This window comes from Struthio camelus, chromosome 24 (assembly GCF_040807025.1).
Source record: "Struthio camelus isolate bStrCam1 chromosome 24, bStrCam1.hap1, whole genome shotgun sequence".
Classification (NCBI taxonomy): Eukaryota; Metazoa; Chordata; class Aves; order Struthioniformes; family Struthionidae; genus Struthio; species Struthio camelus.
The window spans coordinates 3,319,795-3,334,767 of record NC_090965.1 but is presented as its reverse complement, the minus strand read 5'-3'; the positions used below and the strand labels follow the sequence as shown (position 1 = coordinate 3,334,767).

General features: G+C 42.1%; 1 protein-coding gene across 8 annotated transcripts in view; it reads left to right on the top strand.

Annotated features, from left to right (window-relative positions):
- The window catches only part of PPP1R12B (protein phosphatase 1 regulatory subunit 12B), a 127,908-nt gene that overhangs the window by 57,466 nt on the left and 55,469 nt on the right, over positions 1-14,973 (top strand). For 6 of the 8 annotated variants that reach the window (XM_068918082.1, XM_068918083.1, XM_068918089.1 and 3 more), the window contains 3 exons: positions 488-613; positions 5,543-5,728; positions 6,288-6,473. In XM_068918082.1, coding sequence (XP_068774183.1) covers positions 488-613; positions 5,543-5,728; positions 6,288-6,473 — 498 coding nt within the window. The remainder of the gene's footprint in view (positions 1-487; positions 614-5,542; positions 5,729-6,287; positions 6,474-14,973) is intronic. The other 2 variants (XM_068918085.1, XM_068918086.1) reach the window with 2 other exon arrangements.

Below are 14,973 nucleotides of genomic sequence, written 5' to 3'. Positions count from 1 at the left end.
TTTGTTGTTTTCTGCTGCTAAGCATAGCAAAGGATACGCAGTACTGAATCATTTTTACTTCTGTCATTGCCTGGATAACTTGGAGAGTAAAAAGTCCTTGCAGTTGCAATATTTGTCTATTTGTGCGGTGTTGTATGATACAAGGTGGCAGACAAAATCAAATGGTGTTATTTAATATATTAAAATACTGTTATGGGCAATCTAAACTTCAATTACAAGTTTTCAGCTTTAAAAAAGGTCTTGCTCCTCTTCAAGCAAAACATCACATCTTCTTATGATTCTTAAATAGTACAGCTGGTATTCACAGAAACTAATGTTAAGGCCAGTAGGAGTGTTTCAATGAGATGTGCCACCTGCAAAAAATGGTGCTCCTAAGTGTAAGAGAAGGCTTTGCATTGTAAATACTCCTCATAGCAGGACTGTAGAGGAACCAAAAGCGTGCTCCGAAAATTTTTCTAAACCAACGTTTTGCTCTCTACTGCTTTAGAGAATCAGCTGTTAACCTAGTGCGGAGTGGTTCTTACACCCGGCAGCCGTGGAGGGATGAATCAAAGGGAAACGAAGCCCCTCATTCGGGTGCACCAGCCACCTATGTATCTACCTACTTGAAAAGGTATGGCCAACTGTTTTATATGGGTTCCTAGGCAATCAGATCTACTCTTCACATACCTTCCAAACTTCATTCTTTTGCTTTCTGAATTCTGCATCAGTGTAATTGGCCTTGGGACTCTCTTACTGCTGGGAGCAGGAAACAAAAATTAAGATTTGCCTACATTTGTCATGCTAAACAGTCTTTTTAAAGACCATCATTTTTGCTGGTTTGTAAATTGTTGATCTGAATTTAAATGCTCTTGTTCATATATTTCAAATGCAAAATCTTTTGTCTCAATGTTATGTTAGTATTATGGTTAGATAATAAAATAAAAATTGATCTTAAACAGAGTACAGCAATTATACTGTGAAATCATTGTTCAGATAGCTATTAACAGGTAAGTTGTAGCTCCTCTGTAGTTTTGGTTTATGTTAGTGCATGTTTATGGATTCAAAATTATCACGAAAAATAGTAGTCATCTTGTGCGTTACTGTTGACACTTGTTAATGAGTGTGACTGATGTCTCCAAACACTTTCTTGTGGCAGTAAGAAAACCGTTTCTGCACAGTGTATGTGAAACCGTAGAGGCAATTTCTGATTGTTGGTAGACTGGCCAAGCAGAATCAGGAGATCAATCCTGTACATAACTTCTTTAATTGGTAGTATCTTTTACCTGTTTGGAAGGCAGAGGCTCCATTTCCTTGAGGCACCAGCCAATGGCCAACTATGAATGAGATGAACCAGTGGCCTGCTCTTGGCCTGCTGTTGGAGTAAGGCAAATCATGCATTACTGAGTTTTCATCTCCATTGCAAGAAGAATGACCATTCCCTTGTGCAAGTACTGCACCATCACCTCATCTTTATTTTAGGGAGCACTGGGAGCCATCACAATAGCCTCTATAAACATGTCATGCTGCAAAGCCATTCGATCTGTGCTTAATGAAAAGGCCAAAAATATTTCAAAGATTTAGATGGTGTTTCACGAAATTCTAGATCTTGAACTAAATAACTGTCCTGAAGATGAAACAATTGCTTGAGGTATTTGGGAAGAGACATATGTTTTGTAATGTTGGTAGTGGTAAGCTCTCTTACAGGACATATCTCTCCAATTGCTGAGCGCATGCAAGCAAACGTATTTCCACAAAAGGTGAAACATATCTGCTTCAAGCAGTAGATTTTCTTTTTTTTTTTCCTGATCTGCTGAGCCATTCCAGTGACTTCACATCTATCCTGGGACCTGATGACAGGCCAGCCTCCGTAGCTTGTCTCTTTAAAGGCAATCAAACAAGCAGCTGCTGATTGCATTGGAAAACTTTTGCTTCTTGCAGCTTCCATGCCTTATTGCTCCCTGCTCTGAAAGACAGTCCAGTCAGTAACATCACTAAAATCACTGTCTGTTGAAATCTTACAATCTTTGACTGTTTATCTCAGCCAGTCCAGAACCAGATTTAGTATTGTAGTTCATATAGTTGTGTTGTATTCCCTTCATTAAACTGTACAGAGAGCAACTAAGGTTTTCCCTAGCAGTGGATTCACTAGCATATTTCTTGTCACAAAGGCTGAATTCTGGCCTCTCGTGGGAGGGTGTTGGATTGTGAGCAATTGCAGAGAAAAGCTTTGTCTAGTAGGAATAAAAGGTAGGGGTTTTATTGGGGTTTTTGTTTTTTTAAAGATCTCAGTGGTTTTACGTTTAATGGACAAGCACTAAAACCTTAATCAATTTTTCCACTACCTGCTGATAGTTTTCTATAGAAAAGCACGGAGGAATTAAATATAATCATATTCAACCTCTGTTTGTTCCAGTCTTGAGTGTCAGCCTCTAAGATGAGAAAGGGAACCAGGTTGCCCTTTAAGGATGCGCTTTTTGTCACTTCCATGTATTAATAAAACTCTAAATACAATTCCAAAAGCTAAAAGCTCATCCTGAGAGAAGAGGAACTGAAGTGGACATGACAAACTTGGATGTTACTGACAGGACCTCTTCAGTACATCTGCATTCCCTTTTACATTATCATTTAACTAATTTCCATGAAGGTATCTAGTTAAATGTTGTAAGTCCTTCTATATGACCCCCAAATAAAGAGTATACAACAGCAAGAGATTTTCTTCTAAGGCATCCAGAATGGCTTTTCTGCTGTAAAGGAAACAAAATAGCTTGCAGTAATATTGCAAGTGTTTGTCAAGTTTAGTTGAAGCACATGTTAAAGCTCTCTGTCTAATGGTCCTGGCTGCCATTCATTCTACTTTACATGTATATGACTAGGGAAAAATTTCACAGAACCCTTTTGTGACAGCTTGTTCTCCATTTCAGTGCATGTTGCCCTTTGAACAGCTCTTCACATTACTCATACGTAAAAGGATTTGGGGGGAAAATGGCATAGCACACAATTAATCTAGCTTGCTTCCTTTCACATCCTTTGACAAGAGATGCCTCACAGGGAGGGATCACATACCCTAAAGTGAAATAACTTTTTCACACAGTTAGTTTCTTCTTCATTTGCTTCATATTTGCAGATATATTGTCTTCCTATTTTTGTTCCACATAAAAAACCGTTACAGGACGTGAGGTCAGCAGTCCATGCCGTCCAGATTCTGAGAGCAACCAGTATTGAGGGACAAGGTGCAAAAGTCAGGATGACTTAAGAGTAGTCTTTTTCCCTCCTGTGCTCTCCTTGTTTCCAGCAATCATTAAGTTAGGAGGCAGGGTCATACCTAGGCCATTGTTCTTAATAACCACCCCTGTGTCTAACTTTCGTAAGGAAATCCCATTTCAATCTCTACAATACCCCATGGCAGTGTGTTCAAAAAATAGTTACGTGTTTTGTGCAAATTTTTTTTGTTAGTGTGCGTGTAAGTGTCGGAGGGGTTTTGAATCCCACTTGCCCTATTGGTTTACGGCAACAAGTTTCTGAATTTAGCTGTTTTCAGAAGTATTACTTTTTATCAATTTGAGATGTTGCTTTCCATTTCATCACTCGTTCTCTGGTGTTTATGTTACAGAATGAATAGCAGTGTGTCAGTGTCCTTTTTATTTCTAATGTCAAATTCTTTACCATAAATTCATGATCTTCCTTTTTATAGATTCATATGGACACAGCTGTTAATTAACAAGGTTTTCCAGCTAACCTTTTTTCTTGTAATTTTCTGGGCCTGCTAACACCAAATGTGAGCAATTGACTAAAAGCGTTAGAGTCCATCTCAAACTGCCTGGTGGCACGTGTGCAAGATAATGGGGTGGGGAGTTGAATTCCTGTACAGCTGGCAATGCCTTGGCTCCCGTCTTGCGAGCAGCAGTGTGTGAGTTGAACCCCAACACTGCAGTTCTCCGACCCAGGGTGGGTGGGTGTGGGAGTGGGCACACTGGATAGTGTCACCATGCTCTTATTCTCTTTTCCTCTTCTCCCCCTCCCAAGTCCCCCACATCTTTATTCTCCCCGGTACTTGGTTCTGCTTCTGTCCTGCTCTCTCGTCTTTTTAACCACTAGCTCTCCCCTATTCACCCATTACCTTTTCCCTTCTGAAAAACAGTCTGTATCAGGTCTTACTAGTTTCCTCCCTTCCCAAGTCCTTTGTCTCCTTTCCAGCCACCTCTCACACCCCAACCTCTGCACCTTAGTATCCTTCTTGGGTGCCAGAGGGTCTGAATATCCACATCAGCCCTGCTCTCCCAGGGTTGCCACCAGCTTTTTGCCTGCTCCTTCTCTTGTTCAATCCCCTCGCGTGTGCTCCGCCACCATCATCTTCTCATTATGCCAGGCACTGATTTCTCCCTCTCATTTCTGCAACTTCACAGCTGCTTGCTCTGCACCCACACCAGCCAGGTTCAGCTCCCTGCTCTCACCCTTCCTCCTAGCACGTCTTCAAGGTTTGGCCGTTTCCTCCTGAGCAAAGAGCCAACAAGGAGAGGCAGTTATTTCCATTAGGATTTCGTGTTTCACAGTCCTCCAGGGCAGGAGCCAGTTTTCCAGGGGAAGCTTTGTTTGGGGTCTGGTGGAGGTTGTTACTTGGTGACAATAACTTGATTATTCCTTTGACCTGGATATGGCAAAAGCCCATCAACTGAAGAGCCCATATGTAAAAGATCTCCCCGTGGAGGCCATCCAGGGTATACCAGTCTCTCCTCTGGCTGTAGAGGAACCAGCTGCTTATTCTGGGCTGGCTGATGATCTTGATATATGAAACGTATTTGTAAATTGGGTGCCAAAGTGAATTGGACTGGATCTTCCCCTGAACTGTCCTTGGCAGTGGACCTGTCCCCTTCAAGTTTTCTTTCAGCCTCAGGCTGCTCTGTCTGACTCATGCTCCAGTTTTGACTGCCAGTTCTAGTCTGTTTACCCTAGCCTTCCATAAACCTACGGCTCTTTGTCCTAGTCTGCTCTTTCTCTAGGTCAACTTTTATTCTTGATTATTTTTTGGACCATTTTGGTACCTATTTTCCCAATAGAAATTTGGCACGGAGTTTGTGCCAAATGCTCCCTAAAGAAAATCAGAGCCTGAACTAGTCGTCTTTGCCAAAGCTGTAAGCCATTGAAAAGAAGTTCTTAAAACTGGAAGTAGGAGGTGATGCAGCCAGACCTGCTTATGTCATTCTTTCCTTCCCTGCTTTTAGCAATCTGATCCTTGCTCATTGTTTCTACCTTTCTCCCATACACGGGGGTGCAGTGTGTGCTGTTTTCAGTGCAGTAAGATTTTTCCCTTCTGATCTTCACTGATTCACCTCCACACCGTTATTCTCTCACTGAAACTCATCTGGGCTTATCTAAAAGGTGTGATGCTAGCACTAGGCTGCGCATGAATGATCTTCAGTGACCCTGCTATATTCTAATCTCTTTGCATACATTTTGCTAAGATATAATATTCCCTCCCTTTCCAGCTGAGAGCCCAGCTGGGGTGATGTTCTGTTGAATAATAACTGTGCTCTGAAGGACGTGATTTTGTGATGTTTTACAGTGCTTCATTTGGTAGAAGTAGTGACCTCAACAGTCCCTACATTTCAACCAGTCGCAATACATCTCTAGCTACCTCACCCACTACCATTGGTTCATCTACCTCATTGGGCACCCAGTGGCAACCTGTCTCTTCCTGTCCCACATCTCTCGGTGTGAACACTACTGCATCAGCCCGCCAGTATACCAGGTAACAGCTCGCAGTTCAGATAATGCTGAAGAAAATCAGCATTTGGGTTGGAAGTTCTGAATGCCAGAATGGATTGTGGGTTAGAAATATACTTCCACACAGGAAGTGCTGGTAAGATACTTCTGTATTGGTCTATTGGACTGTTTCAGGAGTGCGTATGCACCAGGAAGCACTTAAAATACCATGTGTGACCATAGCTTCTTCACTCACTGGAGTGCTTAGTTGTGCACTCTTACTGTCCTGTTATAGGCAGTGTTTTATTCCGGCTGCTCTTGGGCATTCGGTTTACAAGCTCCTGGAGTTCATTCTTTCTGCTTATTCACCAGTAAAATGTTCTCATCATTTTTTACTACAAACAGGGGTGTCAAGATTATAATTTCCTCCTGTTTATTCTTCTACAAGTTTTTTTTAAAACCATTTTAATGTGTGCTGTTCTCTTCAAAAACACAGCTCTAGAACCAGGAAAATGAACTGTCAGTGCTCCCTTGAGGTGCCTGGTCTTCTCAGTTGGCAGTCGAGTTCACTTGCTTTGCTTTCCATTATGTCTCCTCTATTTCAGAGCCCCTTTCAGGCAACAAACTGATTCTGCTGTAGAGAAAAATACAGAGGGCATCTCTGCTAGCACCCCCCTAGGTGTAATCACAAATCGTGCTGTACTCGGCTCTGCCAATGGTATTGCGAATGCCGGTGCTGTCTCAACTACAGGAAAGGACTTCTCAGCTGAGGAAGCCAGGGAGCGCAGAAGGTTAGTGAGAAGAGTGCCAGTTCCTGTCATTCCTCCTGTATGACCAGATGTCACATGTTGGTGATGGTGGGTATGTAAGAACTGTCTTAGGTGCTCTGTGGAGTTGCAGTCTGCTGGCCTCGCTCCTTCTTAAAGTTTTGGACCAACTCATCACTGGGCTGTAGGTGAAATTTAGTTTCATAATTTTCTGCTTGTCTTTTCAGTGCCTCTCAGCCTTTCTCTTCAGTAGCTATCTCAACTACTAATCTCAGTCCTGAAAGCCTCTGTGTAGAGAGACAGACAGCACAGTAGCCACTTGCAGTAGGTTCTGTAACGTGACTCCCATCTTGATGTGAGTGTTGGACCAAGACACATTCAGAAAAAGAACATTCTCTCATTCTTCTTAGCTAAGTTTACATATGCCCAGATGGAGACACCTTTACTGTGCAAGTCCCCTAGACTCCCTCAGTAGTTAATGGTGAAAAGCCAACATTTTCTGGAGCATGATTTATTTGAGCAATCATGGACGTATGATACATGAGGAGATGAACTGTGCTCCAGCAGCATACATTTCTTTCTGTTGACTGTAAAGGAAGACTGGTGCAAAGGTAGAAGTCTTCCATGTACAACCAAGGCTGTTCTAATAGTAGCAGCATTTTGAATGATGCTGAATCTAGCTGATCATATCTCTTTCTTATCACATGGTGTTATTTTGAGACTGGAAAAATATAAACCTGGGATAGCTGGTGCTCTTTTTCAAAAGAAATTTACCTTGTGCATTTAAGTACAGAATATCCAACGGTCCATGTTTATTCTTGCAAACAAGTTAACCTTTGCAAGATCTCTTTCTTCCAATGACGTTGATTAAAATAAATGGTAATAAATAAAATGCAGTAGTGAATTGTACTCAGCAGCCAGTTCATGGAGTGTTTTCAGTAACTAGATTCTTCTAAACTAAAATTAGTTCTCCTTAAAATACCAAACTTTGTGAGTGGAGATAGTACTGTGAAATATTTTAAATGGCCTGAAGTTGAAGGACCTGAAAAGTAATAATGGAAATTATCAGCTTGTAAGGATGAAGATGGTAGAGCTCAGAAGTAGTCTGCAGTCAGCCACCTGACCTCTCAAGACCGCTTTGCTTCAGCTGCAGTAGATCTAAGAAGGCTAGACTGTGCTATTGCTTCATTTCTTTATGCGGGGAAATAATTTGAAAGAGCTACTACAGAACATCCTCTTTGCCCACAAGGACACTTATGTATAATATTAGGAGTGCCTCTATGCCTTCCTAGTAGTTTTGCTAGGGTCAGTTGGCTTGCTTTTATTTACAGCTGAATTGAGATCAGTTGCCTAAGGATACTCCTGGTGCAAAGTGAGATTGTGCAAAAGAGGACAGGGTGTGTATTGTACTTTCAGTTCATACTTCAGATGATTCCACAACAGTATCTCCGTTTTGGCAAGCCCAGAATAAAATTTCAGAAGCTTTAGATTCTTCCCAGGAAAAATGGGCTCCACAAAACCCACCAGACTAGACTCTTGGCACAGTCTCCAGACAGGGAGCTTGACTGTGATAGTACTTGTAAATGCCAAAAAGAGCATCTATTAATATTACTGCACTGTAAACCAAATTTACTGCATTTACTGCTTGTAAACCGAATCAGTTTCTATAAATAATATAGAAGATCTGTTTAAGTCTCCTGCATTTTTTATTAGCGAACCATCTCTTATGAATTATGCTAATGCAAAGAGAAACACCAGAAAAGTTCCTCCCACCTTTAACTGATGCTTTGAAACTACCTAGAGGAAAAAACACAGCAATGATGCATTGTGCTTAGGGGTGGAGGAAGCCTTATTTATGAATGTGGAATGTTGTAACAGCAGGATATACCGAATGGGTAACTGCTTGCACGTTTTGAACTAGGAAGTATGGACTTAAAGAAACCGGAGAGGTCACCTAAATGGGAAAAAATTATTTTGGAAAGAGGCCAGTTTTGGGAGGGAGGTGGGGAGAAGGAAAATGGCAAACAGTTGTCAGGGAAGCACTGTATGGATTTCAGTTCCCACCGGCAGCTGTTGCAGTAGCATTTGGTCTGCTTCAGGGTTTCCAAAGCTCCAGGTCTCTCTTAGCAACAAAAACATAAACAAGCTTATCATCTAATATTAGATCACAGCAATATCTCCTAACTTGTGGCCTTAAATTGTCCATCTGAAGCCAAAAGGTTAAAGCAGAAAACGCTCTACTAGGTCTGGGGAAAAATGACTAGCAAAATGGTCTGGAGTACGGTTTTGCATCGTCTGCCAGCCAGCACGCTTTGTCCTGGCTCGCTCTAGCGTTTCTTCCGTGATGTTTTACTTGCTGTTTGTTGGCTAACTAAATTGGTCAGCAAATGCTCCAGTAGTTGCAAAATAGTGTGAATCATGCCCCGGGTCTTTAGAGGGAGAGAGAGAGGAGGGGAGAAAAAAAAAAAAAAAAAGGCAGTACAGGAGAAATCAATTTGGGGGAATTTAAGGCAAAGTATCTACCTGGACTGACCATGACAAATTGTTGCCTGGTGTTAGAGCCATGTGTCTTGGACGCTGAGCCAGCTGCTGCTGTACATATTTACATGTACTCAGCTGCATGTTAGGCCCCCTTAATTCTGCTGCAGCACTGCAGTTTACTGATGCTAAGCGGATGGGAATATGCCACCTTCTAGAGTCAATATTTTTGCCAGTTAATTTCTTTTTCTTTTCCATGGGAATGTTGGAGCCAGTGACAAACGTTACTCTTTGGTCATTTTGATGATCTCCTGCCAGTGTCAAATTGTCTTACATTTCAAATGAATTTTTCCAGGTGAACTCTAAGCAGCACAGTGTCTGCTAATGGTGAATTACGAGCACGTCAGTGCTGTGCACACAATCTCTCTCATAGATCCCGTTCTTCCTGGTACAAAACTAACCTCATCTTGATTTCCGCTCTGTACAAGCAGGTGGCAGGGCTTCAGGGGTCTCCTGTTGGCTGCTGCTGGATTATCCACTCTTATCCGAGATGACAGCGGCCTCTAGCGCCGCTCAAAGATCCTCGGCAAAGTTTATCTGCCATCCTGCCCTTGTAGCTTCGATGCAGTGCTCTGTGATCACATCTTCTCCCAGGAGCCCATCTAAGCTGCTATTCCTCTCATTAGGTGCTGGGTTCCTGCTTCGTAGGGCTCTCTGTATGCTGAAGACAGGTTTGGCTCTTAGGAGCACTGACATTCCCTGCAGATGGAGGTGACTCTTTAGGAGAACCTGCAAGGCTTGGATGTGACTTATCATCAGACCTGTCTAGATGTCGCTGTGAGATATCTAGCGCTGAGAGGAAGGTCTCGGGTTTTGGGCTACTCTGAAGCCTTTCACATAACCAGTCTGATTCCCAGGGCACAGCCAGCATGCAGTCCACGGCTTGTGGTCGGCTGTTGGGTGCGGTGAGATGAGTGTTCACCAAGAACTTGTGAAAGCCTTGAGGGCAGGTCTCAAGTCTGTGTGTTCTCAGGAGTGTGAACAGTTTGAAAGGACACACTTGAATTTGAAAACTTGCTTGGTTTTGTAAGAATTAGGAATTCAATTTGGCCCTCCTTGTCTTCCCCAGGCAGTTTGTCTATATAATTGCATTTTGCAATTGTATTTTTCTTTCCTGTTCATCAGGAAGGTTCCAGCAGGATAGTAATACTTGGTGATTGGGCAAGCTGTTAGCTAGAGACAGAAAATACATCTCTGTCTTCCTTATTTGTTAGTGTACTCTTTGACCAGTTTTGCAGAGAAATCAAGAATAAGAGTTAGGCTTGTTTTTAAGGAGCTTTGGGGCTGATGGCTGTTCTCGGCTGAGCATCTTGCCCTCTAGAGTTTCCCCTGTGAACTTTTTCAGGTGAACAAAGTTCACTGACATGCTAGATAAATGTCTAGCAAATATTTTCTCTTTTCTGCTTCATTCCCAAGAGATTTCAAAGGACCCGGCTGCCATTTATAGTAGCACATAGATTAGGCTTTCTAATTTTGTATTAATAGCTGAATCCTCCTCCACCAGTACTTAGATGAACAATTTTGGCAAGTCTCTTTACCTCGTGATTCTTGTCCTGTCCAAATTCAGAACATGACTCCTCTGGGGTGAGTGCGGATGCCTGATAGGTCTGTTAACCCTTATCATCTGACAGAAAATAGGAAATGCTGCTCTCTTTAAGAGTTAAACTATGGAATTTGCATGCAAGGGATATTTAAATTTCACTTTGGTGGAATCAGTGGAAAAAGTTGAGAGTTGTCTCATTACCATATTTGTTCTTTTCAGTAGTGTTTGAATCCATAATCCATATCATAGGGTGACTTAAAACTGAACAGTCCTATTCTCCTGGGGAAAGCCCCCGGGGATCTGAAGCAGTGGAGATGGTTTCGCAAGGCGCTGCCGCTTGGGAAGGGACAGCTCTCCTCCCTGTGCCGCGCGGCAGGCAAACAAAAAGTTAAAAGGCCTCTCACTTGTGAAGGAGTGAACAATCATCTGGCACCTGCTGTTGAAAGCATTTATCTACCATGCTTTTGCAGTTAATCTCTTTCAGATAAAGATGGCCTTTTTTAAAAAAGCTGCTGGTGCAGATGACGTGGGAGGGCAGGAATTCTTCCGGCGACTGGATTTTCCATGTTGGGAAGAGACGAGGTTGCTCCCGCTGTATCAGAAATCAGGCTGCATTTTTATTTGGAAAAAGGTCGAGGTGTGGGATGGGGGTCACTGCTCTTGAGCCTCGTTTCCTGTAAAGAAGGCAAGCAGGTGTGCTGCTGCATGCTCAGCTGCCGACTGACTTTATCCAGTGCTCAGAGGCGGGGGGGGGGGCGCGATATTTTGGCATTTGCTTTGGGCGGGGGAGCCCAGGCCGTAGGTTGGCCTGCTAACTGAAAGCAGGAATATATGCAGGATCCTACAGGAATGGTCAAGGAAGCGAAGCAGGGACCACTTGAGCTAACCAGTTTAAAAGATCGGCAGCTTGACAGCATGGCGCAAGCAGAAGGTAAACTTGCCTTTCCCCATCTCTATCTCTATGCAGAATTTGTTTGCGTTTCTTCTCTACTTACTAATTGTAGCCACTGACATGTTTCACATATTTGATCATTGAATCTAATACCACCTTTGTCTGATTGCAAGTTCTGTAGCCAGGATTTCAGTTATATCTGAGTATCATTACGTGAATGTTCAGGGTACGGGCGTTTGCTAACTCTGATGTGTTCAAATACTTTTCCACGTCCAAAAATGGCCATAGAAACTAAAATATACACTGCAAATATTTGTGAAAACACCGTATGAAGGCATGGCTGAGAACTAATTTAGCACAAAAGCAGCAATTAACTATTAAGTTCTTTGCTCCACAGCACCGACGTGTGGATGTTGCAGGTAGAGAAGCAAATGAAGCCAGGTAGCTGCCCTGGGATTTCTGTAGGAAAAGTTTTTGAGCAAATCGAATAAATCTCCTATTCCTTGGAACAGCAAGCACTCGAAATTGAACCAGAGCCTCTGACACATGATAAGAAATTGCAGTCTTAGCTCAGTAGGAAATGGAAATCTGTTATACATTATTAATATTCAGTGTTGTTTTCTGTAAGTCAGCTGGGGGGCTGATCCATGATTATATTCCTTGAAACTTTTCAGACATTTGTTAAATAGATCCTTCCACAAGGTGGCAGTCGGTGGCTTCTTAGTCCTATCTGCCAAGTGAGCATTTCTCCTAAGGTTCAGTAGCTGAACCCTTTTTATCACCAGCAAGTTTTGATGTTTGGCTGCAAAGGGACATTTCCCAAATATTCAGATTTTGCAGAGTGAGTTTCATTTGGGAATTTCCTGCCTTGCTTCAAACTGCAAACTAGCTTCTGGGAGTCTGTGATAGGTCTACTGGAGGTGATTTAAAAAGTCAGATTGGGTTTTCTGACTTGAACTCACTCAAAAATGAGAAAGAGAAAATCTGGGGGAAGCAGGACGTGCATCTTTGCCTTCGTTCCATTCATCAGCTGGCAGGAGCTGGAGAGTTAGCAAGTGCCTTTAATCTCACTCCACTTCATGCAGCAATTTTTTTTTTTTTTTTAATGCAGAGATTCAGCCTCTGAAGACTGCAGACTCTAGTACACATTGTTCCGTGATACAGTGTTAAACTGCTCAGCATTGCATATTGACACCTAATGTCCTCTGCTGAACAGAAACTAATTTGAAAATATTCCAGCCTGGAAAGCTTTGCACTTGTGTCATGCGCAACTAATGCGTTCAATAACTGAGATATCAATAGGGAAAATGCGTTACTGGCTTGCTTTTTTTTTTTCTTTGTTTACAGGTCTCCTTGCTTTTCTCTTGCAGAAAAATTCCCTGGAATTTTTTTTTAAACCTTTCCTGAAGGAACTTTCAAGGTCCGAGTTCACAGCAGCAGCAAGCCTTCATGAGACAATGCAGTCAGTTTAAGGGCACAATCACTGTGACATTTTCTGCCTTTTCACTCTTCACCATGATGCTGAGTGGGTGATTATAGCATTAGTTAATGCAAAGGGATAAAATTGATCATCTAAATGCTTCGAATGTGTGTGCTGTCTCCTTCTGCCCCAAACTTCAGAAGTTCTGCCTACTCACTAGGTGCCGTTGCTGCTATTTCTTCTCACAAGAGGAAATAATAGAGCACTTGTGGCTGGAAATGAGCAGGACTGAGTTCCCACTTGTTTCTGCGATTAAAGCATTACTCATTTTTGTATTGCAGTAGTCCAGTCTGTAGGAAGATTTGTACTGGGCTGGCTGGTGTAGGAACCCAACACAAAAGGAGCAGCTCTGCTTTCTGAAGAGCGTATAGTAAGCTGAATGCAAGCAGATGGGAAAGCACACACACAATAAAGTCATTAAGAACTGTGTGTTGGGAAGTATTCTTAGAGCATCAGCTGCCATACATGTAATCCTAAACCACTGTAAAAATCACATCAAAGCATGAGTTTTGAGGTGGGATAAAGGGTACTTGTTGTTTTGATTAACAAGTGACAAGGATCACAAGTCTCTTAATCCCTTGGATCAGCACCTGAACATGTTAGGCAAAGAAAAGCTGTTGCAAATAAAGAATTTCATCTTGTGCTTGTTAACCTGCTAATCATCCTGTAAATAGATCATTGAAATTCACACATTTATGAGTTGAGAATTCATTGTCCAAATTGAAGCACAATGACAGTTTGCAACAGTGAGGACTAACTTAAGAGAAAAGCAAAGGCCTGAAAATGGTGCATGCACCTATGAGTCTTTTCCAGCCAACTGAGGAATGCTTTAAGAGCATGATCCTGAAATCTTGTTATCCTTTTGTCCTCAGCTTATTAAATTGCAGAACATTGGCTGTCTCTGCTCTGATTCCCAGTTGAAAAACTTGCAGTCTGACCTGTTGTCCCTCTCTCCAGCCTATTAAATGGTCTTGTTAAATGATCATTAGCCAACTTTTTGTGGCCCCTTTTCTAATGAGTATTTTCAGTTGCTGTGGGCTGATGCACAGAACATGTTAGCACAAGGATAAATACAGTGAAGAACAGAAACCTGTTGCTTTCTTAGATGTGAGAGCAGGAAAGTGTCTTTTCTATCCCTGTGCAATTGGCAGTGATTGATTTGCTGCTGGGTACATCCTTTATTATGTAGCTTCAGGAATTGTATTTTGGGAACTGCTGTCAGCATTGTTTCCTACAGAGCTTACACTTGCTTCTCTTCCCTCCCCCAGCTTACAGATAGTTTCTTAGCTAATGGCAAATTTCCAGCTTGTAGGATTGCATTGCTGGGATGCTGTACTTTTCCAGTTGTTTCCAAGGGAACAGTATCAGTACTTCAGGCTTTTGGTGGGCTTTTTGTTCTTTTTTCCTTTTTTTTCCTTTTTTTTCCTTTTTTTTTTTTTTTTACCTAGAAATATCAAAGTGTGGCCTGACCTTCAGAGTATTTTGAAGAACTGTGTTAGGTAGGATCTTTGTTTTTGTGTGTGGTCTGCTCACAACACTTTAGAAGGATAGAGTGTTTTTATTAAGTTTCACAGTTTGAACAGTCTAGATAGAAAGCTTTGTAGCCAGCTGGCTTGTTGTGATTTCTGGGATAGTTAATGCTGTTATGAATCCGTATGGTAAGGATTTTTGAAATTACTGCAATGTTTTAAATAGTGATCTTACGCTCTTGAGAAAAGCTATTTCAAACATTTTTATAGTCTGGATATCCATATGGTAATCCATAAGCCTGAAGGAGCCGTTCTGTTCGCAGGAAGCCCAACCTGTGCTGGGCTCCCTTACCTGTACTATTCAGAGCTAGGAGAAACAAAAGTCCGTCCTGGCTTCTACAAAAACAGTTGTTCTAGTTTTAGTAATTTTGTTTAGTGAGCCAGCGGAGGGGCTTCTGTGCACTGCAAAGTTTCATATAGACGAAGCAGCGTTAAGTGTAGCCCCAGTTCACAGTTTCAACGGTGCCAAACATGGAAATACCGGAAACTAAATGTTTGTTGTCTAATAGATGCATGTTGTCGGTGCGCTAACGTGGACTTAC